The sequence below is a fragment of the Artibeus jamaicensis genome, unplaced genomic scaffold (genome assembly GCF_021234435.1).
Source record: "Artibeus jamaicensis isolate MK-2021 breed Jamaican fruit bat unplaced genomic scaffold, CSHL_Jam_final contig_3174, whole genome shotgun sequence".
NCBI classification, from domain to species: Eukaryota; Metazoa; Chordata; class Mammalia; order Chiroptera; family Phyllostomidae; genus Artibeus; species Artibeus jamaicensis.
In genome coordinates, this window is record NW_026521738.1 from 1,072,163 (window position 1) to 1,098,479 (window position 26,317).

The 26,317-nt window shown below is 36.9% G+C and overlaps 1 protein-coding gene across 1 annotated transcript in view; it reads right to left on the reverse strand.

Moving 5' to 3' along the window:
* ALMS1 (ALMS1 centrosome and basal body associated protein) overlaps window positions 1-26,317 on the reverse strand; it is a 212,170-nt gene that overhangs the window by 48,353 nt on the left and 137,500 nt on the right. The window contains exons 18-19 of the mRNA XM_053663400.1: window positions 24,197-24,367; window positions 1,672-2,828 (exon numbers count right to left, since the gene is read on the reverse strand). Of these exons, the coding sequence (XP_053519375.1) occupies window positions 1,672-2,828; window positions 24,197-24,367 (1,328 nt within the window). The remainder of the gene's footprint in view (window positions 1-1,671; window positions 2,829-24,196; window positions 24,368-26,317) is intronic.

Consider the following 26,317-nt stretch of genomic DNA (forward strand, 5'->3'; position numbering starts at 1 on the left):
ACTTTGTTATGTGTATGTATTTTACTACATATATAAAAATGCCTCTACCTGGATCCTTTCCCCTTATCTCCTCTATGGAACAAAAAACCTTAATCAGTGCTATCCCCAATTCTTTCTTATTTATAATAAGGTCATACTGTACTATTTATATATGTAATCACTGCCACTGAATACCTGTCAAATCTCAATTTTTACCATAAAAAGTATTTATGGTAAACTGTCTGAACGTCTTGTGCCTTCTTTCTTGTAGACTACTGGTCTCTTAAATTATTTGATCATGGGTCCTACTGATAAAATATCTTTTTGAAGATTTTCTTTATTTATCTTTAAGGAGAGAAAAGGAAAGAGAAAGAGAGGAAGAGAAACATCAAAGCCTGGTTACCTTTCTCATGCCCCCTACTGAGGACCTGGCCTGCAACCCAGGCCATGTGCCCTGATTGGGAATTGAACCGGTGACCCTTTGGGTCACAGGCTGGTGCTCAATCCACTAACATACACCAGTCAGGGCATCAATTACCAAAGTAGATATTTACAGGGCGGGGCAAAAGTAGGTTTACAACTGTTCATATAAACATATAGTAATTAGTAAATAATAGTACAAGGATAAACTGTTTTGCATTAATCACAACTATAAACCTACCTTTGCCCCACCCTATATTTATAAATTACATATTACTACTGCACTTATATATTATAAACATATAAAATATAAATTTTAAATTAGAGAAAAATAAAGTTTTTCTTTCTATACTCCAAAGAACCATTTTACAAGTATCACTCTTTGTAAAGCACTTCTCCAGACACCCTAAATTTTATTCTTGGGTTAAAGCAGCTGTCTGCATTTGTTGACCCCTTGAGATGTGTCTCTCCTGAACTCCCTGGTAAAGTCACATTAGCCTTACAGGCACTGTTACTGCACATCACTGTGAGGATGCTGCTGAGGCTGTGACACCGGTGCCTTCTAGATGAGCACACAGATGAGTAAATTTCACTTAGGTTTTAATACCAGAAATACGTGATGCTTTTGAAATTTTGTTTTTATATTATAGATTCATGTGATTGATTACAAAATTCTAGGGACACTAACCAGCAGAAAAGAAAGCAAAATTAGTGGCTCACAAACACACCTACAAGGTGGATTTTATCTCTTCTCTAGCATCAACTTGTCTCCCATTACTCACAATTCTTTATTTTTTAAAATCATGTTGTAGCTCACTCCTCTCTGGCTTCCATTATTTTCTTTCATTCAAATTTTTCATATACGTTTAAAAAATCATATTGCATTATGTGTGTGTATATGTGCATGTGTTTAAAAGTAACTCAAAATTTCCTGAAAGACAGGGAAAGTATGAATAAACAGAAAACAAAAACAAACCCCTTCTCCCCGCCCCAGCAATATTGTTCAGAAATTTGAAGCTCCCCCATGCCAGGGATGTACTTTGCAGATTCTGGAGCAGTTAGCAGCCAAAGGGTAATTTGTAAATGGATATTGATGAAAAGAAAGACAACTCACAATAGCACTGTACTACACTTTCTCACTCTTTTCCAGTTGGTAAGAAATATAGTGAGGAAAGGGCAAATGGCTTTTTTTTTCCACCTGTATGCAGAGCTTAACCAAAAAGTCCATGAAAAAGGAAGTCACATTGCCAGATGCAATTTGTAGCCATGTACCTGGATGCGTTTCCTTCTGGTGTGTTCAGAAGTCACTTGGGGATAACTTGTACTCAGTGCTTTCTTCTTGTTCTTGCTCCGCTTCTCAATGTATCTCCTCTGATGGTCAGTGATGCTGCTGTATAATTTAATTCGCCTGGGTGACAAACAAACTCTTTCATGGCCAAAAGCCTGGATCAATCGGGCAGTGTCAATGGTGGAAGCAGAGCTGCTCCTCTCATGCAAAATCATTTCTTTATCTGTTTGGGTCAATATATCTGATTCCACAGGAGAGGTGGTGGTGGAAAGGATGTTGGTGGCAGTATCTGTGAGCAGCTCACTGTCCTCTGATGGTCTAGAATCTGAAGAAGTGCTATTTATATAATGAAAATCTGGCTGTTTTCTCAGAATATACTTATCAAATTTAACCTGTTCAATTTTAATCTGATTTGAACCTCCAGCTTGATGAGTAGAGAGCACCTTGCTTTTTTTAAGATCTCCTATGTTTTTATAGCATTTCTCCAAGCTTTTATACCGCTTCTTTTTCTGAAGCTTGTTTTTCTGTTGTTGCTGTCTACCCCTCCACTCTTTAGCATCTTGTTGCTCTCTGCTGTCATCCTGTGTACTGTCTAAGGGCTGAAGAGAATGTGTGATGGGATGCTGAAGCAATTTAGCCAAACGGTCAAGTCGCTCCACTAAGGATACTTCTTTCCTATCACTGAACCCTGGAGGTTTCTGCTGCTTCTGTCGCTCCTGATACTTGTTCCACAGTTCATTCAAACTTGTAATGTGCTCAGCTGTGGGCTCTGGGGTGACTGGAAGATCCTTTTTTTGATCACTAATCTGTTTGTCACACTTTGCATAATCGCTAGCCTGACTTTTAGTAGGATGCATCACTTCTTTGTTTTCCAAATTTACATTGATACTGACACTCTCTATTCTGGTTTTTGTCTTTGTCTTTTCCTCATTTTGAGATGAGGGAGGTAGACAAGTATGTTGTTTGTCTGGATGATGCTGAAAGAAATCTTTCCAAGAATGCCTCATGAAAACACTTCTCCCTAAAGATTCGTGGCAAAAGTCTTGATCACTTGGCAGGTGCACTGGATGATGAAAGTAAAACTTGGCTGACCTGAATACAGAATGGGTAGTATTTTCAAATTCTGAATGACATCTGGACTCTGAAAAGGAGAAAAAAAAAATTTAAAGACTTTGAAAATATTTTAATTCCCTTTAGAAATAGTATTCACAGTTATAGAAAAAAGGAAACAACGGTTTATATAAAGTTTCAGAAAACTCACTGCCTGAATAAAGAATTTATGCCTAGGGACCAGATTGGCATGGTAAGCATTTCAGAGACTCAGGGTCAGAAGACCGGGATTCTGGGTGGGACTCTGCCACAGATGGGCTGTATGACCTCTAGAAAGGCATTTTAGAGTCCTCTGGACTACGCAGCAGCTGCTTTGTACTAACTGCTTGCTGTACAACGTGGGTATTACTATATGTGCTCTGTATCTTCTTCTTCCCCTTTTCATTCACTGTGTTGATAAGACTGAGCCACAGGTATTGTTACTCCTTTCAGTGAAGAAACCTGAGAATTCATTTTAATCATCAGTAATTAATATGTGGGATAAAAAAAGAAACGCTCTACATGTTTTAGAGCCTTTTAAAATTCCTTTCTGTGAACCATCCTTCTATTTTTTCCCCTCCAATTTTGTTTATTGTGGTAAAATATACCTAACACAAAATTTACCATCCTCTCAATTCCCTGTGGCTTTTAGAGCCATCTTTATAATGTTAACTACTCTCAAATATACATCTTAAGATATGACTTTTCCCTAGAGCTCCAGATTCATATTCAACTACATACTTAATACACCCTCTATGATCTCACAGCCATCTCAAATTTCAAAGTCCCCAACTGAACTCCCTTCTAGCCTCTAAACTAGTACCTCTCTCAATCTTTATCTCTGCAAATGGCCCATCACTCAAACCTGAAATGACATCTGGAAGTTATTCTTGAGACTTTCTATTCTTGCCATTAATCTTAACCAAATAATCATAAATCTGTCCACTTCTCTCCATTTCCTCCCACAACACTGCATGTCTCTAATAGATCTCCTGACCATTGCTGTCTTCTTCTAATGTATTCTTCAAAGAGTAGACAGAGTAATCTTTTAAAAACGTAAATTAACATGTCGTTTTCTAGTAAGCAAGTCTCAATGACTTTCGCTTACAATTAGAACCAAATCCAAACTCCTTAGCAAGGCATACAGGTATTTTATAACTTTTCTACCTTACCATGTATCATTTTACTTTTTGATAATCATTGGCCTTTCCTGCCTACTTCATCACGTATCACAGCCAAGTGGGAAAGCACTGAGCAAGTGAGTATAAACATTCAGTTTGTGTGGTTTACACAATGTGTGAGTAGAGGGAATAGAGGAAAACAAGATAGGAAACGTTTGGGACCAATGAAGCAGAACAGAGCCTAGAAACATATCCATGCACTTACAGTTAATTGAGCTTCGACAAGGGTGCCTAGAATACAGTGAGGAAAGAATAATCTTTTCAACAGATAGTATTGGAAAACTGGATATCCACATGCAAAAGAATGAAATGGACTCTTCCTTTGCACCACACACAAAAATTAACTCCAAATGGAATATAGACTTCAATATAAAACCTGAAACTGAAACTCCTCGAAATAAATAAAGGGAAAAAGCTTCATGACATTGGTTTTGGGGATGATTTCATGAACATGATACTAAAGCATAGGTGACAAACAAACAAACAAACAAACAAACAAACAAACAGCAAGCCCACAAAACCTATTCCCCGCAGGTGGGACTGTATATAAGTAAAAAACTTCTAGAGAGCAAAGGAAACAATCGACAAAGTTAAAACGCAACCTATGGACTGAGAAAATATTTACATACCATGTATCTATAATAAAGTGTTAATCTCCACAATATATACGTTACTTCTACAACAACAGTAAAATAATTATTAATCTGATTTAAAAATAAGCAAAGGACTTGAATACACACTTCTCCAAGAAAGACATACAAATGGCCAACAGGCAGATAAAAAATGATCAACATCACTCATCTTCAGGAAAATACAAATCAAAACCTCAATGAGGTATCCTCTCACACCAGTCTGAATGGCTACTATAAAACAAAATAAGAAGTTCTGGCCAAGATAAAGGCGTATGTAGAAACCCTTTGCCTCCTTGCACAACCAAAAGGAGGATAACAACCAATCTGAAATCAATAAGCAACCAGAAGCACCAGAAAATCAAACTGCATGGAACTCCAATAGTCAAGGAATTAAAAAAAAACTCAACCAGAACAATCAGATGGGTAAGGTGGCGGACCTGGTGGGCCAAGACAGCACAGAAAAACCGTGCTGAGGCAGCAGAGCATGCAGGTGGGGCAGGCTGAGGGAGGCGGCAGGCTTCTAGTGGGGCTGGCTGAAGGTGAAGCTGACACCCAGAGTTGACTGTTGACTACGTGGTTGCCACAGTGGGAGAAAACTCCGTTTCAAACAAGAGTTGAAAAGTGGGCTGGAGGCCAGCAGGCGAGCCGCACTGTTCCCTCTCTGGCCCCTCCACCACAAGCAGCACTGCAGCACAGTAAGGAGGGTTGCCCTGCCTGGGCGAATACCTAAGGCCCCACCCCCTGACCAACTCTTCAGTTGCACCAAGACAAAGAAATAGGGCCAAAATGAGAGAACACAGCAAATCTTCAAAAAGAGAGCTAAGCAATGAGAAGATAGACAGCCTATCTGATGAAGAATTTAAAGCCCTGGTAATCAAAAATGCCCACAGAACTCATTGAGCTTGGTCGAAAAATGAAAGATACCCAAAATGAAATGAAGCAAAATATTCAGGGAACCAATAGTGACAGGAAGGACACCAAGACTCAAAGCAATGATTTGGAACAGAAGGAAGAAATAAACATCCAACTGGATCAGAAGGAAGAAACAATAATCCCCCCAAATAAAGAGAGGCTGAGGATTCTCTGGGACAACCTGAAATGTTCCAATATCCGGATTATAGGGGTGCCAGAAGGAGAAGAAGAGCAACGAGAAACTGAAAACTTATTTAAACAAATAATGAAGGAAAACTTCCCCAATCTAGCAAAGGAAATAGACTTCTAGGAAGTCAGGAAGCCCAGAGAGTCCCAAAGAAGTTGGACCCAAAGAGGAACACACCAAGGCACGTCATCATTAAGTTACCCAAGATTAAAGACAAAGAGAAAATCCTAAAAGCAGCAAGAGATAAGGAGACAGTTACTTACAATGGAATTCCCATAAGGCTATCAGCTGATTTCTCAAAAGAAATCTTGCAGGTAAGAAGGGTCTGGAAAGAAGTATTCCAAGTCATGAAAGGCAAGGACCTACATCCATGATTGCCCTATCCAGCAAAGCTGTCATTTAGAATGGAAGGGCAGAGAAAATGCTTCCAAGATAAGGTCAAATTAAAGGAGTTCATCATCACCAAATGATTATTATATGAAATGTTAAAGGTACTTACCTAAGAAAAAGAAGATAAAAAATATGGAGAGTAAAATGACAACTAACTCACAACTATCAACAAAGGAACCTAAAAGAAAAGAAAAACAATGAAAACAAAAACTAAGCAAACCACCAGAACAGGAAGAGAATCAGAGAAATGGACATCACATGGAAGGTTATCAGTGGGGAGGGGAAGGGAGGAATGAAGGGAAAATGTTTCAGGGAAGAAGTGTAATTGGTAGGCATTAAATAGATGGGGAGAGGTAAAAAAATGGTATAGGAAACAGAGAACTCAGAACTTATATGTGTAACCCATAGCCCTGAAGTAAGGGCAGGGGAAAGCTGGAGGGTTGGGGGGTAGAGGATGATTAAAGGGGGAAAAATTGGGAAAATTGTAATAGCATCATCAATAAAATATACTTAAAAAAATAAAACCAAACAAAAAAAGTGTTAGTGATAATAGAAATACCATAAATGATCTAGTGATCCTACTTATGGGTATTTATCTAAAATAATTGAAATCAGGAACTCTGAGAGATATTAGTACCCCTGTGTTCACTGTTATACTATTCAGTGAACATATAATAGCCAAGATGTGAAAACAACCTAAATATCCATTGAAAGCTGAATGAATAAACAAAATGTGGCATATACATAAAAAGAAGAAAATTCTGTAATATATGACATATGAATGAATCTTTAGGACATTATGTTAAATGAAATAAACAGTCACAGATCCAATATTGGGTCGTTGCACTTACATAATATTTATTTATATACTGTACCTGCAGACCCTAGTGAAGGCATGTGCCCAGATCCTACTGCTCTGTCTTCACCATGTCTTGACTTCCTGTGTACCTCCTCTAAGACCTGTGAGTAATAAACTTCTCAACTTCAATTTCCCTTCTGATCTTTTATCGAACCACCAGACACTCCAGGACTCAACAAATGTTAAAAACAAAGCCACAACAGTTTGGTACTGCCAAATTGCCCTAACCCTCAAAATATGTTGTGACAAATTTGCATTTCTAACAACAGTATTGTCAAAGTGTATGGATGTTTCCCCATACACTCAATACTGAGGATAATCAAATCTTTTCATCTGTTACTCTAGTAGGCTTTTAAAGAAATCTATAGTTTTAGTATATCCCTCTGATTATTAAAAAGGTTAAGTATTGTTTCATATCTTTGCTATTTGTGTTTCTTTTATAATAAACTTCGTGTTCACATTCTATATCCTTCTACTAGATTTTCTTCAGTTTTTAAGGAGCTCTTTGCATATAAGGAAATTAGCCCTCTTTTCTCAGGTTTATAAATTTAAAATTGTCTTGCCACTTTCTATTTTAAGTTGACTTTGCATTTGGTTATTTTCCACTAGGCAGAAAGTTAAATTTTAATACATAGCCAAATTTATCAAATCTTTGCCATTATATCTTCTAGATTTTGTCACCTCACTTTATAAACAAAGTAATAACCCTGCCTTCATCTAGAACTTTTGTGATCTCTTTTTCAGTTAGATCTTAAAGATACAAAAAATGGTAACGGGAGTAAGACAGGGTTACAACTTAAATCTGTACCCCAATTCCAAATACCTAGCTTAAGTATCTCAGCAGAATGTATTGAATAATCCAACTTTTCCAAACTCATCTGAAATGGCTCCTTTACCACAGAATAAATCCTCATTGTATTTATTTATTTCCATTGATGTATATCACTCAGTCTCTTGCCCCAAGAGCAACCTTTTAACTATTATCACTACATAATTCATTTTAATGCGTTGTAAAGCCAAACCCTACACCACACCCATTATCTGTTTCAGACTCTGGTAAATCTCATATATTCTTTAAACATTTTAGTTTTTGAAAAAATTTCCAACTCTACCAAAAATTTCCAAAAACAGTAGAATAAATTTCCATATATTTCTCTTAGATTCATGAATTATTAACATTTTGCTATACTGGCTTTTTATCTGTCTTTCACAACCTATTATATATATTATTATTTTATCTGAGCCATTAGGCAGTAAGTTATAGAGGTCATGTCTTTTCAGTTCCAGATACTACAGTGTATATATCCTAACAAGAAAGATATTTATTCCCTTACATATCATGGTATATTTATCAAATACATTTAATTTAACATTGATAAGATATTAATGTGTAATCTATGGTCAAGTTACAGAAAATTTTCCAAAATCATCATTTATAGCAATTTTTCTCCATAGACTAGAGTCCAATCTAGGATCATAACTGCATTTAGCTGCCCTGTCTCTTTAGTCTCCTTTATTCTACAACAGTTCAACTTTTGTCCTTGGTGACACTAACAGAGTTTGAAGAGGGCAGATCAGTATTTGTGGAAAGTCCTTCAATTTGAGTTTGTCTGAGTTTCATTATGATTAAACTCAACTGTTACATATTTTAACAAAAAATTCTGTATGAGTAATGTGCCCTTCTAAGTGCATCAAATCTTAAACTACTTAATTTCAACTTGCCCCATTATTGGTAATGTTAACTTTGATTACTTGGTTAAAATGATGTCTATAGTGATCTCCAATGTAAAGGCAAACTTGCCTCAGGATCTGGGACTTCTGGCCAAGATGGAAGCATAGGTGGAAACACTGCCTCCTCGCACAACCAAGTTTAAAGACAATAAAGTTTTAGTAACAAAAATGCAGCCAAAACAGACAGAAAATTGAACTGTACGGAAGTCTGACAACAATGAACCATTCAACCAGACTGGTAAGAGGGGTGGAGTCAGTGGCTGGGGGAGGGGGGTCACGGCAGGAAAAAGTGGCTGGACCAAACCAAGCGCACAGGCAGTGGCTGGCAGATTCCAGGTGTGGGGTGGCAATGGGCAGACCCAGTGAGGGTGCAAGGCAGCTGGCTGACCATAAACACACATTCACATGCAGAAAAACCAGACAAAGGAGCAAGCAGTAAGACAGACTGCACAACCCAGGGCCCCAGTGCTGGGAATTAAAGCCTAAAAGCACCAATTGGTAAAACTTTCAGGGGTCAATGTGCCAGGAGTGGCTGCCAGGCTCACACAGAGTTCACTGGAGAGACTCATGGGTCCTGGAGTGTACACAAGCCCACACATCCAGGAACCAGCACCAGAAGAGCCCAATTTCCTTGCAGGAAGCAGCAGAGGGAACTGAAATCTGAGAGAGAGCAGAACAAATGCCACTGCCCCTCTCTAACCCCGCCCCCACATACAGCATCACAACCCAGCGCCTGGGTCACCCCGCCCTGGTGAACACCTAAGGCTCCGCCCCTCATATGTAACAGGTGCAAACAGACCAAAACGTTATGGCTCAAGAAGAATAGCTCAAAGCCCCAGAGCCAATAATTCTAAGCAACCAAGAGATAGCCGACCTATCAGATGCACAGTTCAAAGCACTGGTGATCAGGATGCTCACAGAACTGGTTGATTTTAGTCACAAATTAGAGGAACAAATGAAGGCTAAACTTAGTGAAATGAAGGGAAATGCACAGGAAACCAATAGTGATGGGAAGGAAACTGTGACTCAAATCAATGGAGTGGACCAGAAGGAAGAAAGAAACAATCAAACAGAAAAGAATGAAGAAACAAGAATTCAAAACAATGAAGAGAGGCTTAGGAACCTCCAGAACATCTCTAAATGTCCCAACATCTGAATTATAGGGGTACCAGAAAAGCAACAAGTGGAAAATTTATTTGAACAAATAATAAAGGAGAACTTCCCCAATCTGGCAAAGGAAATAGACTTCCAGGAAGTCCAGGAAGCTCAGAGAGCACCAAAGAAGGTAGATCCAAGGAGGAACACACCAAGGCACATCATAATTACATTACCTAAGGAGGATTAAAATGAAGGAGAGAATCCTAGAAGCAGCAAGAGAAAAGGAGACAAGTTACCTACAAAGGACTTCCTATCAGACTGTCAGTGGATTTCTCAAAAGAGACCTTACAGGCAAGAAGGGGCTGGAAAGAAGTATTCCAAGTCATGAAAGGCAAGGACCTACATCCAAGATTGTTCTATCCAGCAAAGCTTTCATTTAGAATGCAAGGGCAGATAAAGTACTTCTCCAATAAGGTCAAGTTCAGGAAGTTCATCATCACCAAGCCCTTATTATATGAAATGTTAAAGGAACTTATCTAAGAAAAAGAAGATGAAAAACATGTATACTAAAATGACAGCAAACTCAAAGATACTAACAACCACACCTAAAACAAAAGCAAACTAAGCAAACAACTAGAACAGGAACATAACCACAGAAATGGAGATCACATGGAGGGTTAGCAACAGGGGAGTGGGAGGAGGAGAGAGGGGAGAAAAGGTACAGAGAATAAGTAGAATAAACGGTAGGTAGAAAATAGACAGGGGAAAGGGCAAGAATAGTATGGGAAATATAGAATCTGAAGAACTTGTGACACATGGACATAAAGTGAAGGGGAGAATGGTGGGGGAGGGGGTGTACAGGGTGGAGGGGAATGAAGTTGGGGAAAAGGACAACTGTAATGGCATAATCAATAAAATATATTAAAAAAGATTAACTTTCCTCCACTTTGTAATTAATTAGTAGTATGAAAAGATATTTGGGGACTATATAAATATCCTATTCCCTAATAAATTTTCACTCAATGGTTTTATCAGTCACTGAAATTTCTTGCTTAAATTGATTTTTACTATGATGGTTATAATATGGAGATTTTCTAATTCTACTTGTCTACATTTAGTTAGCAGTATACTGTCCAGAAGATTTTCTGGACACCAGAAAAGTTCTGCATAGAAACTTCAATCTACATAGAAAAGTACACCTTTTCTTATGTAGTCAATCTGTCTAATCTATTTTATCAATGTTTTATTATCTGTGTGAATACATGAATTTTAAAAAAGAAACTCTTTGTTTTAGTTTAAATTTACAGAAAAACTGCGAAGACAGTTTTCCTATACTCCACACCCAATTTCCCCTATTAATACCTTATAATAATAAAGTATATTTATTACATTTTAAAAATTTATAAAGTTACATTATTATTAACCAGAGTCCATACTGTATCAGATTTCCTTAGTTTATACCTAATGTCCTTTTTCAGTCCTAGGATGCCATTTGGCTGTCATGTCTGCTTCTGTGACAGTTCCTTACATCCTCCTTATTTTCCGAGAAGTACTAAGACTGTTCAGGTATTTTGTGGAATGTTGTTCACTTGGGTTTGCCGGATGTTTTTCTTATTAGACTGGGGTTACAGATTTTGAGAAGGAAAACTTTAAAGTTCATTCTCATCACATATTAAAGGCACATAACAACAACATGATTTATTACTGTTGATGGTGACTATGGCTACCTCTTGGAGATAATGTTTGCCATGGTTCCCTGCTGTAAAGTTATCTTTTTTGCCTTCCTATACTAGTTGGAAGGCAGTTACTTTGCACAACCCATTCTTAAACAGAGTTATGTTGCACCTCCTTAAGGGCAGAGCATCTACAGAGCATCTATTTAAAATTCTGCACAGAAGAGCTGTCTAATTATTTCATTTAATTAATAATTTACTTAGATCTTTAGGGATTCATGGATATTTATACTTTTGTTATAATTTAATACTATCACATTGGCCATTTAAAAGGTCATTTGGTTTTTTTGGTGAGATAACTCTAGTAGTGCCTAGTTGTCTTCAACTTCATTCAAAACAATTCTGTTAGATTGTATTGTATCGGTGAGCATTTAAACAAAATCAAAATTTGTAAATTTTTGTGCAGCTATTTTAATATTGAAGATGGACAAAAATATGCAACATTTTTGGCATATTATACTTTACCATTTTAAGAAAGGTAAAAATGCAAATGAAATGCAAAAAAAAATTATGTATTGTATGGAGAAGGTGCTGTGACTGATCGAATGAGTGAGAAGTGGTTTGCAAAGTTCTGTGCTGGAGATTCTTGCTGGATGACGCTCCATAGTTGGGTAGACCAGGTGAAGCTGATAATGATCAAATCGAGACATCAATTGAGATCAACCTTATAGTACACAAGAGACAGCTGACATACTCAAAAATCCAAATCAATCAAGTTATTGGTGAAAAATGTGTATTTTATGGAAAATTAAACAAACTCAGTATACTGCTTCAATGGAAGCAATTTTGGCCCATGGGAGCTCTTTTATTAGCAGCTCTGGTGTCCCTTGACATATTATCATCCATCACAGTGAGCTTTTTTCCTTAGTTTCTAGCATTGTAAGATGTTTCAGGTAGATCTTTATTTCCTGCTCTAATCCAAGAATCAGCCATTTTTTCCAAGAAGCCCTGGAAATCTGTTTCTCTAGGTCTCCTTTCTGCCTTAAATTTTTTTTTCACTTGTGGTGCGCCTTAACTATGAGTTTGGCATTTGGGGGAATATTTATAGAGGTCTGAGGTTTTTTTAGGGAGATATGCATTTACTTCACCCAGGTATGTGAGCTGGCTACCAAGCTAGGTCCATTTTAAATAAAATTTTGAGCCAAGAGGTTTTACTGAACACACATGTATTACTGTACCAATAAATTGTACCAGTGCATGACTATAAACATATGTGAAAGCTGGTTTGATATTTGTAGCCACAAATTCTCAGGATAAATTTGCTGCTGTCTTATCTTCCCAAACTCATTACCAAGGTTGAGACAGGTAAGTTTTCCTGATTTCTTCTTTTGCATGGATGTATTTCTTTTGTTTATACTTTGACTGCAGCCTACTGGAAGCCCAGCTTTAAGCAGGAGCGTTCTTTAACATTTTTCACTATTGGTATGCCTTAGGTTTTATATTTCGCCCCAAATTTCATGTAGGCATCAAATATAAATCCCAGATCCACAGAACTCAGCTGAAACCCTTACAGTGACAATCTGCTTTAGTCTAATTACATTTCAGGAGGTTCTTCCTTTCAATCTATTTTTGGGACCTGAAGATGCTTCATGGTCATATCAACTCTGTGATGAGTTTAAAAAGAGTTTTGATATTTTTATCCAGCATTCTAGTTATTTTTCTTCAAGGGAGTTTTTCAGGATATCTAATTCACCAAACTACCAGGAGTAGATACACAGAAAACAAAAGTAAAACAGCAGATATAATTCTAACTAACATCAACAATAACATCAAATGTGAACGGATTAAAAAATTCAAGCACAAGGAAGAGACTGTCAGATTGGTTTTAAAAAATCATGATTCAACTATAAGCAGTCTACAAGAGACATCCTTTGGAATCAAAGATACAAACAAATTGAAATACAGGGATGGAAAAACATATTGTGCAAACAGCAACCATGAGAAAGCTCTAGGCTACAGGAATAGAAAACAAAAACATTATAAAATAAACATTATGACAGATAAAAAGGTGTATTTAATAATGAGTTCTTTGTGAATACAAGAATTATAATCAAATATCTATTTGATAATAGAGAATCAAAACACATGAAGCAGAAACTGATGGTAAAGAAATGGCAAATAAAACTTGAAGACTTTAATACTCCATTTAAAAAAAATAGATAGAATGACAAGACAGTGGGTAATTGAAGTCCTAAATAACTGTAAACCAAATAGACCTAATAGACATCTATGTAAGCATTCCACCCAATACCAAGAAAATGCACATACTTCTCTCTCTTTTTAATCTATCTGTCTTTCTTTTTAGAGAAAGCAAGGGAGGGATGGAAGGAGGGAGAGGGAACTAGAGAAAGCAAGATCATTTTGTTGTTCCATTTATTTATGCATTCATTGGTTGATTCTTGTACGTGCTTTGCACCTTGGCATGTCAGGACAACGTTCTAACCAACTGAACTACTAAGACTGCATTCTTCTAAAGTGCATATGAACTAATTGCCAAAAAACACCATCTGCTAGACCAAACTTCCAAAAACTTTCTCCTTTTTTAAATTAAATTTATTGGGGTGACATTAGTTGATAAGATCATACAGATCTCAAGTGCACATTTCTATGATACATGATCTGTATATTGCATTGTGTGTCCACCACACAAAGTCAAATCATCTGCTATCACCATTTACTTGGCCCCCTTTACCTTTACTACCCTCCCCCCGCACTGACCCACTTCCATCTGGGAAGCACCATACTGTTGTCCAAGTCTATGACTTTCAGTTCCATATCCCACATGAGTGAAATCATTTGATTCTCAGCCTTTTCTAACTTATTTAATATAGCATAATATTCACAAGGTCCATCCATGTTAGTATTTCATCTTTTTTTATGGCTGAGTGCTGTTCCTTAGTGTATATGTACCACATCTTCTTTATCCAGTCCTCGGCTGAAGGGCATTTTGGTTGCTTCCATGTCTTGGCTACTGTAAATGCTTCAATGAACATAGGGGTGCATATATCTTTGCAAATAAATGTTTTTGAGGTATTTTAATAAATACCCAGAAGAGGGATTGCTGGCTCATATAATAACTCTATTCCTATTTTCTTAGGAAACCACCAGACTATTTTCCATAGTGGCTATACCAATTTACATTCCAACCAGCAGTGAATGAGGGTACCTTTTTCTCCAAAATCTCTCCAACACTTGTCTATTACCTGTGTTGTTGATAATAGTCATTCTGACAGGTGTGAGGTGGTATCTCATTGTAGTTTTGAGTTGCATTTCCCTAAGAGCTAGTGAAGCTGAATATCCTTTCACAGACTGTATTTTGCTGTGTATAACATGCACCCAAGTTTTTGCCACAAGCTTTCAGGAAAAAGTTTTTCATTTTAATTTTTAAATTCAATTATTTATTTATTTGTATTTAGGTACTTGTTCTTTGTATTACAAAGGAGTTTTAACATTTATTTTTTAAGTATTTTTATTGATTATGCTATTAGTTTTCAGAATTTTTTCTCTTTATCCTCCCTCCACCCTGCGCCCCCAACCCTCCAGCAGTCCCCCCTCACCTTAGTCCATGTCCATGGGTTATATATCTGTTCTTTGAGTTCTCTGCTTCCTATACAATTCTTTATCTCTCCCCATCTATTTTATGCCTACTGATTATTCTTCTTTTTACTCGTACCTTTCTCCCCCATTCCCTGCCCCCTCCCTGCCCACTCAACTCCCTCTGTGTGATGTCCATTTCTCTGGTTCTGTTCCTGTTCTGGTAGTTTGCTTAGTTTTTTATTTTTTTTTTAAATTTACCTTTAGAGGGGAAGGGAAGGAGAGAGGGAGAGAAACATCAACGTATGGTTGCCTCTCATGGGTCCCCTGCTGGGAACTGGCCTGCAACCCAGGCATGTGCCCTGAATGGGAACTGAACCATGATCCTTTGGTTCGCAGGCCCATGTTCAATCCACTGAGCTACACCAGCCAGGGCTAGTTTTTGTTTTCATTTTTTTTTTCTTTTAGGTTCCTTTGTTGATAGTTGTGAGTTAGTTGTCATTTTACTCTCCATATTTTTTATCTTCTTTTTCTTAGGTAAGTACCTTTAACATTTCATATAATAATCATTTGGTGATGATGAACTCCTTTAACTTGACCTTATCTTGGAAGCATTTTCTCTGCCCTTCCATTCTAAATGAAAGCTTTGCTGGATAGGGCAATCATGGATATAGGTCCTTGCCTTTCATGACTTGGAATACTTCTTTCCAGCCCCTTCTTACCTGCAAGATTTCTTTTGAGAAATCAGCTGATAGCCTTATGGGAATTCCATTGTAAGTAACTGTCTCCTTATCTCTTGCTGCTTTTAGGATTTTCTCTTTGTCTTTAATCTTGGGTAACTTAATGATGATGTGCCTTGGTGTGTTCCTCTTTGGGTCCAACTTCTTTGGGACTCTCTGGGCTTCCTGACTTCCTAGAAGTCTATTTCCTTTGCCAGATTGGGGAAGTTTTCCTGCATTATTTGTTTAAATAAGTTTTCAGTTTCTCGTTGCTCTTCTTCTCCTTCTGGCACCCCTATAATTCGGATATTGGAACATTTCAGGTTGTCCCAGAGAATCCGCAGCCTCTCTTTATTTGGGGGGATTACTGTTTCTTCCTTCTGATCCAGTTGGATGTTTATTTCTTCCTTCTGTTCCAAATCATTGCTTTGAGTCTTGGTGTCCTTCCTGTCACTATTGGTTCCCTGAATATTTTGCTTCATTTCATTTTGGGTATCTTTCATTTTTCGACCAAGCTCAATGAGTTCTGTGGGCATTTTTGATTACCAGGGCTTTAAATTCTTCATCAGATAGGCTGTCTATCTTCTCATTGCTTAGCTCTCTTTTTGAAGATTTGCTGTGTTCTCTCATTTTGGCCCTATTTCTTTGTCTTGGTGCAGCTGAAGAGCTGGTAAGGGGGTGGGGCCTTAGGTATTCACCCAGGCAGGGCAACCCTCCTTACTGTGCTGCAGTGCTGCTTGTGGTGGAGGGGCCAGAGAGGGAACAGTGCATCTCCCCTGCTGGCCTCTAGCCCACTTTTCAACAGACTCTTCTGTCAAACTGGAAGTTTCTCTCACTGGGGCAAGCACAGCCTCAGCTCACAGTCAGATCTGAGTCTCAGTTTTCCCCTTAAGTCAGTCCTTCCTGGGCAGCTCTGCTGAGCCTGGCAGTCAGCCCTGCCCCCCAGCCTCGCTGAGGTTTTTCATAGTCAGCCCATGCAGTCTGCCTTACTGGTCTGGTTGTTCTGGTTGAATTTTTCCTTTAATTTCTTGGTTGTCAGAGTTCCATGCAGTTTAACTTTCTGGTGATTTTGGTTGTTTATTGATTCGAAATTGGTTGTTATCCTCCTTTTGGTTCTACCTATGCCTCCATCTTGGCCAGAACTCTAGCATTTATTTTTGAACATATTTTGGTACAAGAAATTTTATGTAACAAATAATTACAAAACAGAAGAACCGATACAAGGCACAAGAAACTTTATGTACCAATACCACCTACATATAATGTGTATCCTCATTTTTCTCCCAAAAATTTGGGCAAAAAAGTGTGTATTACACATGGCAAAATATGGTGTCTGTTAGCAGTGGGTATATCTTTTTGGCAGAGGTGTCTTGTTGAAGTCCTCTGCTCATTTTTTAATTGGACTGTTTGTTTGGTTTTGAGTAGTACGATTTATATAGTCCAGGCATTGTTAATATAATGAGAATGTTTCTATGACATCAATGTTACCTGGCAGCCAAGGAAAGTGGACTGGAATGTGCATGCATCACAATTAAGTGGGGTTCATCCCAGGTGCAAAAAGATGATTCACCATATATAAACCAGTCAGTATAATACAGCACATTAACAAGACTAAGGGTAAAAATCACATGATCTTATCAATAGTTATAGGAAAAGCATTTGATAAGCTACAACATCCATTTATGATTAAAATACTTGATAAAATGGGTATAGAAGGAAAATATTCAACACAGTAAAGTACACATATGACAAAACCTTAGCTAATAACACACTCAGTGGTGAAAAACTGTAAGTTTTTCTTCTAAACTCAGAAACAAGACAAGGATGCCTACTCTCCCCATTCTTATTCAACATAGATTTGCAAGTCCTAGCCACAGCAATCAGGCAAGAGAATGAACTTAAAAAGAAAAAAACAACACAAAGTATACTCTCCAACCACAACAGAATGCGATTAGAAATCAACAGAATAAAATTTGTAAACCTCAAATATGTGGAAATTGAACAAAACATTCCTAAATAACCTATGAGTTAAGAATACCAGCGAAAGAGAAACCAGAAAATACTTTTAGAAAGCGCCAATAAAGTTAGGGGATGAACCTAAAGCTAAAAGAGAAATTTACAGTTGTAAATGACCATATCAAGAAAGACAAAAGATGAAATAAAAAAGCCTAAACTTCCATGTGAAGACATTGGAAAAAATCATGTTAAACCTAAAGCAAGCAGAAGGAAGGAAATCATAAAAATTAAGGCAGAAACTAATGAAATAGAGAACTTAAAAAAGAGAATTATTGAAAACAAAGGCTAGTTCTCTAAAACATTTTTAAAAAATCAACAAACTATGAGTTAGATTGACTAACAAAAAAATGACAAGACTCATGTCCAAAATGAAAGAGGGAATATTATTACCAATAAATAAATTTTATTTATTGAAACAAAAAGATTATTAAGGAATACTATAAACTAGAGAATTTAGATGAAATGAACACATCCCATTCCTACAAAGCCACAAACTATTGAAAATGACTCAAGAAGTAATAGATTATCTGAACAGACCTAAAGCAAGTGAAGGGTTTGAATTAGTAATTAAAAAAATTACCTACAAAATAAGTCCAAGCCCAGATGGTTTCACCCCTGAATTATACCAAACATTTAAAGAATAATAACTTTTCCAATTCATTTTAGGAGTCTAGTACTACCCTGATAGTAAAACTCAGTAAAGATATCACAATGACAAATGAACATTTTTATGAATACGGACACAAAAATCCTCATCAAAATATTAGCAAATGAAATCTAGCAATATATAAAAAGAATTATATAGCATGACCAAGTGTGACTCACCCCATGAATGCAAGTTTGGTTTAACACTAAATAATATACAGATGAGGTATTACAGAATTGTACCCCTGAAGCCTATATAGTTTTATTAACCAATGTTACCCCCCAAATTCAATTAAAAATAAATAAAAAAACCAACAAAATAAAACTTGACAATCTGAAAGACACAGAAAAAGCATCTGACAAATCCAATCACTTTCCTGATAAAAACATTAAAAAAATTAGCAGTAGAGGCAACTTCCTCAATCTGATAAAGGGCATCCGTGAAAAACACGCAGCTAAAATCATACTCGACTTGAATGCCTGACCCCTAGACAGGAACATACAAGGATGTCTTCTCTTACTAATTCTATTTAACATTGTACTTGAGGTGTTAGCAACAGCAGTTGGGGTTGGGCTGAGGCATGTGGATTTCAAAGTAAGAAGTAAAGCTATCACAGATATCACCATTTTGTATCCAGAAAACTGTAAGAATACTTAAAAAATCTATTAAAACTAATAAACAAGTTCAGCATGTTGCAGGATAAAAGATAAATATTTAAAATCAATTGTGTAGGGAACCACTTCACATGGTGTGGAAATGTAGCTCAGCCTCCACATGGAAAACCAGTGGCACACAGGACCATGCCCACAAAGAGGTTTTCCAGTGGGGAATCAGGCCTGCATTGTACCCAGACTGCTATAAGACTTGATTTTGCTAAAACTCCCTCACCCTGAATTGAGGCAGAAAGTGCTTACTGCAGCTTCTTAAAATCTGAGCTAAACCTCCCAAGTATGGAGTATGACCAGTTGGACCACTTTCCCCCTTGGTCTGCAACATCCTTCTCTTTAAAGTAATTAGAAACATTCTTTCCTTTGTTATCTGAAAAAGGTAATCACCTACAGCAAACCTGTGCACAGTAAATGAGGACTACCCTGCATGTAATGTACCCAGAAAAGCCTGTCCAGGCAGGGGCCTCTGGCCCTCTCACCCTCTCTCTCTCAGAGAGTGGCCATGCCGTCCCTTTTTCTCCACAGGACTTCTGTTGTCCATGTGTATTTGTTCACTAGCAGCCACAACACACGCGGATCCTGCAAGCCAGGATCCGCATCATAATTGTACTGTTATATACTGGCATTTAAACTGGAAAAAAAAAATTAAGGAAACAGTGTTATTCACAATAACGTCAAAACAAAATATTTAGGAATAAATATAACAAAAGTATAACATTACTACTCTGAAAACTACAAAACATTGTGGAAAGAAATTTTGAAAAGCTCTAAATAAATGGGAAACATTCCATGTTCATGGACTGGAAGATAACATTGTTAAAAAGGCAGTATCTCCAAACTGATCATATATTCAACACAATCCCTATCTGCTTTCCTTGTAGAAATTGCCAAGCTGATACCAAAATTCATATGGAATTATATAGAATCCAGAATAGCCAAAATAATAATAATAACAACAACAACAACAACAATAATAATAAGACAAAGGTGGAGGATACAACAACAACAACAACAATAATAAGACAAAGGTGGAGGATTCACACTTCCCAATTTCAAAATTTACTACTACAAGGCAAAGATAAGCAAGAAAGTGTGGCACTGACACAAGGATAAATATGTAGATCAACAGAATAGAACTGCAAGTCCAGGAATAAACCCAGATATCTACAGTCAACTGATTCTTCAAGAAGGGTGCCAAGCTCATTCAGTGAGAAAGGAATACTCCTTTTTAACAAATGATGCGGGGACAACTGGACATTCGCATGGAAAATAATGAAGTATTGTACCCTTACTTCACATGATATTAAAAAAATTAACTCAAAACAGATCAAAGAGCTAAATGAAAAGTTAAAACTGGAAAACTCTTAGAGGAAAATGTAGGGCTAAATCTTCATTACCTTGGATTTGGCAAAGGATTGTTAGATATGATACCAACAGCAGAAGCAGCAAGAGAAAAAGTAAGTGAGGCTTCATCAAAGTTAAAGATCTTTTCTCTTTAGAGGATACCTTGTTTTTATAAGAATACTCTTTATATGTTATCTATTAAATCAGCCTTATTACTTGCATTCCCAGATGAATTTTGAACTTTGCTTTAAAATTTTTTTCATTTCTATGACCTAGTACAAGCTAAGTACGTGTATTCAAGCTCCTTACTACTAGCCTGTATTGTCCATTTCTTCACTAAGAAATTGTCCATTTCTTTCTCTCAAGTTTTGGACAGTTTATGGATGGCTTTGCACTCTTCCTCCCATGAGGAAATTTCTCTATCCCCTTAAGCACCTTTGGCATAACAATACAGCATAACAGTTGTTTTTGGATAATTCTGTAACTTCATTCTTTTATAAGGCAACATAAACTTCATTACTGATGATGCTCCCATTTTTGTTTTGTGTATTTTTATGCTCTTTCATGTTTAAATATTCATGTGTATGATCTCATTGTGAATTGCAAAGCAGTATTAAAACATTACTCCTTAATTCCCGTAACACTTTTGGCATTGAATTTTATCTCTCCTATATTAATATCATGCCTCCATATTTTTTCATATGTCTCTAGTTTTCTTTTTATTTTCAACCCTTCTGAGTCATTTTATTTTCAATGTGTCTGTTATATACAGTAGGAATGAGTTTGTTTTTTAAACTAACATGAGGTTTTTTAAACTAATATGAGTTTTCTTAAATAGGTGAATTTACCCCATATATTTATTTATATAGGCTCATATACTCTCCATTCTCTCATTTTATATTTTTTCATTTGTTACAAATTTAATGTTTTCTTTTATTCCTCCCTCCACACCCCTGCTGCTCCTATCATTTTACTAAATATTTTTTATTTTAATTGTTGTTCAATATACCATTTTACTAAATATTTTGAATGTTTTATAATTTAACTCTTTTAGAGGTAACTTATAATTTTTAAGCATTATACTTACATATGTATTTCTTGATTCATCAACTTTAAAGATGAAATCAGCTCACTTACATTTCCTTTGACTTCCATTTACTCTGCCTGTCCCCTTGCTGATTTTCTTTTTGCTTTTTCTCCATGCTTTTCCTGCATGGATGCCTATACAATTTGTTCTTTTCCTTTGAAGTTCAGTACTATCACCAACATACATTTGGGTGTTGATTATTACATATAAATTTTTCCTAGGACTTGGTATATCCTTTGAAATTGCAGGTTCAGCTTTCTTTATACATTTTTTCTTTTCTTGTTACCTTCTTTAGAAATACCAACAGACATCATTGTGTTGAGCTTTCACTCAGTCCTGAAATTATTATTTTTTCTGATTGTTTTCATCTTTTTCTATTAATTGGTATAATTTTTCTCCTTCAATTTGTTCTCTCATGTCCTTATATTTCATCATTATCTCAATTTTTACTTAATATATTTCATGTCTTCTAGAATTATTTTTTGTTCTTCTAGAGTATACTTTTACAGAGTAGATTCCCATCTTTTCCAAACTATGTCTCCTATACTACCCATTGCAGAGCTGCGATGTTGTTTTTATATCTTAAACATTTTTTACTGTAGTAAAGAACATATATTAAATTTAACATTTTAGCCATTTTAAGTGTATAGTTGTATTTTCACATTGTTATACAACTGATCTTTAGAACATCTTTATTTAAAGATTTTATTTATTTATTTTTAGAGAGAAGGAAAAAAGACAGAGAGGGAGAGAAATATCTTTGTTCAAGAGAGAAACAGTTGCCTCTCAGACTCCCACAGCCAGGGACCTGCCCTGCAAACCAGGCATGTGCCCTGACTGGGAACTGAACTGGAGACCTTTCAGTTTGCAGGCTGGCACTAAACACACTGAGCCACACTGGCCAGGGCTGGAACACCTTTATATTGCAACACCGAAACTCTATATCCACTAAACACGAATTCTTCCACCCTCTCCTTCTAACAGCAATCACTTTTCTGCTTTATATTTCTGTAATTTTGACTGCTTTTTATATTTTATGTAAATGGAACATACAGTATTTTTTCTGTTGTGATTGGCTTATTTTACTTAATACAACATCTTTGAGGTTCATCTACACTGCAGCATGTGGCAGGATGTCCTTTTTTAAAGCTGCATAATATTTAACTGTATGTTTTTATCACATTTTCTTTATTCATCTGTTGGGTTGCTTTCATATTGTGATTAATTTGAATAATGCTGACATGAGCATGGGTGTGTAGACATCTCTGAGATCTGCTTTGATTTTCTTTCTTTTTAGATACATACCAAGAAATGAGATTGCTGAGTTATATGCCAAATATATTTTTAATTTTTTTGAGAAACCCCCATATTATTTTCTACAATGGCTGCACTCTTTTATATTCCTACTAACAGTGCACAACAGTTCCAATCTTTTTGCATCTTTCCAACAACTGTTAAATTTCTATTCTGATAGCGGTCATTCTAATGGGTATAAAATGGTATCCCACTGTGGTTTTAATGGACATTTCTCTAATAATTAGTAAAACTGAGCATCTTTTCATATGCTTATCAATCTTTCATACATCTTCTTTGGAAAACTGTCTATTCAAATCCTTTGCCCATTTTAAGTTAGACTTCTCTGTTATTGTTGAATTAGAGAAGTCCATATATAATCTGGATAATAAACAGCATGATTTATGAATACTTTCTCCCATTTCATAGGTTGCCTTTTCATTCTAATGTGTCCTTTGATAGTTTTTAATTTGGTATAACTTATTTTTTATTATTTTCCTTTTGTGGCATGTCATTTTGGTGTCATTATCTAAGAAATCATTGCCAAAATCCAAAGCCATAGAGCTTTCCCCCTGTTTGCTGCTAAGTTTTATAATTTTAGCTCTTATGTTTAGACTTTTGATTCCTTTTGAGTTAATTTTTATATGTGGTAAAAGGTAAGCATCCAACTCCATTCTCTTGAACATGGATGTCCAGTTTCTAACACCATTTGTTGAAGACAATGTTTCCCCCCTACTATGTAGTTTAGGCATCCATATGGACAATGATGTATCTTATACATCCTTAATGTGATCAGCTGTCCCTTGTACTATTTTCAAAATAAAATATGGATAGATTATAGCTTGTTGACTCCTTTCTTTTATCTGGGTACTGTTCTCTATCTTTCTCGAAGAGGTAAAGTACAACAGGCAGGTAGTAATGGTTTGTGTCCTCTGAGCTTTTCTTCTGTTAGAAAAATGGGGCCATGAATAAACATAGATAGATACGGTCTTGGCTTTTTTTACTGTAATTTTTTCAGAGTTTGTACTGAGATTCTTTCTGTCTTTGTTACAGTCTTCTGGAATACTTTTACGTTTTTCCCTGAGTCAATACTGAGACATAATACTTCACTTGTAATACTATCAAATATTTATTTCCAATCTTGTTTCTAAGTAGCTAATATCTTTTCCTAGGTATATCAATTTTACAAATCAATATGTGTATCCACGTAAACAAAGTAGTAATGAAGTAATTTATAACTTACATATGAAAGCAAAGAAAAAAAAAGAGAAATGGGTATTTGTTTAAATCATGAGGCTATATTCTCATCAAAATGAAACAAAACAAAACAAACAAACCCAAAACCAGTCATAGCACCACCCCATACACACATACATCCCAATCCCATTACCTTCAATATTTATCTGCAAGGATTCTTTATCTTCTGTCCAAGCTTCCTTAGGAAATTTCCTCTTACTATGGATCTCCTCTTTCTGTTTAATGGCTTTAGTGTCTGGCAGCCTTTGAATCTTTGTGTCCTGTCGTTGAGACGAGAGCTTTGCAGCAACAGCATCACTGGAATCTAAGAAAGAGGAATTAACATTCTATTCAAATAAGAATTTGACAAAAATGTTTTAAAATACTTCTCCAGCATCTATTATGTGAATGCAATTATTACTGGTGTTGAAAAAAATTAAAAAGATCAATCAGGAATGTTTTTAGAAACTGCCCTAAATTGGAGTTTACAAAAATGTACAAAAAGAAACATCATACAAAATAATTACACCATAAGAGAAAGACAGATAAAGAAACGTAAGTACTCAAAGGAAGAAAAACCAAGTCCAGCTAGGAGAACCATACAAGACCTCTGGAGTAAAGTCAACTAAGTTTGCTGTTAGAAGATGGCTGAGAAATTTCCAGTAAAGACGATGGTGTAGGCAGACATGGATGGCCTTCTCGCACACCTTCATCAAAATTACACCTATATTATAGAACATTCACTTAGAACTGTTAGAAACTGAATTGAATGGACCTCTGATAACTATGGATTAAAGAAACCACATCCACCCAGACTGGTAGGAGGGGTGGAGACATGGAACAGCCTCGTCCCACATCCACACGCGGTAGATAAGGATTCAGGAGGGATATTTTGGGAATGATGAGTTCCGTCCCAGGGTTCCAGTGCCAGAAAGCTAAGTCCCCATAACTTATGGCTGCAATAACAAGGAGGGATTGAGTTAGTGGAAGAAACTGCTAAAGACCCAAGTAGTTCCTGTTAAAGAACTCGAACAAGGGAATCTAAGTAAGATTCATTCCCTGAGCTCCAGCACCAGGGTAGCAGCTTGAGAGGCACCAGCGCATACAGGGAGGAACTGAACCATCTGGCATCAAGGTGAGAGTGGGGGACAGCTTTCTCCCAGACAGAAAGGTGGACAGAGGTCATTGTTTCTTTTCTGAATCCTCCTTCCACAGAGCCACAGAGTTGGCAGGCAGGTGCCTTATCTGAAACTCCAACCCAACCCTGGGGATTCCCCGAGGCTCTGCCCTACCCCAGTTATGGTGCACCCAAGCTGTTAACAGTGACTTTTCCATGTGAATGGCTGACCTTGGGTCATGCTTCACAACTTTCTAAATCCTTTCAAACATTGGCAACAGCCAGCCTCAGTGAGCCCATGGACCCATACCTCTTGCTAAGTGGCTTCAGGCCTGGCACTAGCGGCAGCCAGCTTAGATTCACAACTTAGCTTCACCTGGGAATCTCCAAGCCCAGCACAAGTAGCAGCTATCTTAGACTGCTTTACAGCTCATGTAGTGTGGCCCCAGGCAGAACTTAAGTAGGAGCTGACCTTGGCCTGTACCACCAGGGAAACTGTAGGGCCTGCACACCCAGTGGATAGCTATAGACCACGGTGGAGCACCACCACCCTGCCTCTGCACAGCAGATCCTCCATGAAGGGTGGGGATTGGTGGTCAGTGGCCATAGCCAGTCCTTGCAGCCTACTAGCCTGGGTAAATACCTCCCACTGACCTGCCAATAGCAACAAAGGCTTAACTACAAGAGAAGGGTGTACTCAGTCAACATGAGGGCACACCTGGAGTACCCAGCTTAGGTGGCATGGTAGGCTGTGCCACTGGACCCTATAGGACACCTACTACATTAGGCCATGATACTAAGACAGGGAGTCAGTAGCTGTATGGGGAGGCCACCAAAGAAACTTGGCTGAAATGAAAGAACAAATGAAAATACTGTTTATAAGAATGTTCAATGAACTTAGTGAGGATAACAACATAAAAAAGATCCAGTCAGAAACAAAGGATATACTAACTGAAATACAGAACAATTTGCAGGGAAACAACAGTAGAGTGGATGAAGCCAAGAATCACATTAATGATTTGGAACATAAGGAAGCAAAAAACAACCTATCAGAACAACAGTAAGAAAATAAAATTAAAAAACAAAAACTAGCAACACCTGAGGATAATGTACGCAGCCTCTAGGACAATTTCAAGAGGTCCAACATTCGTATCATAG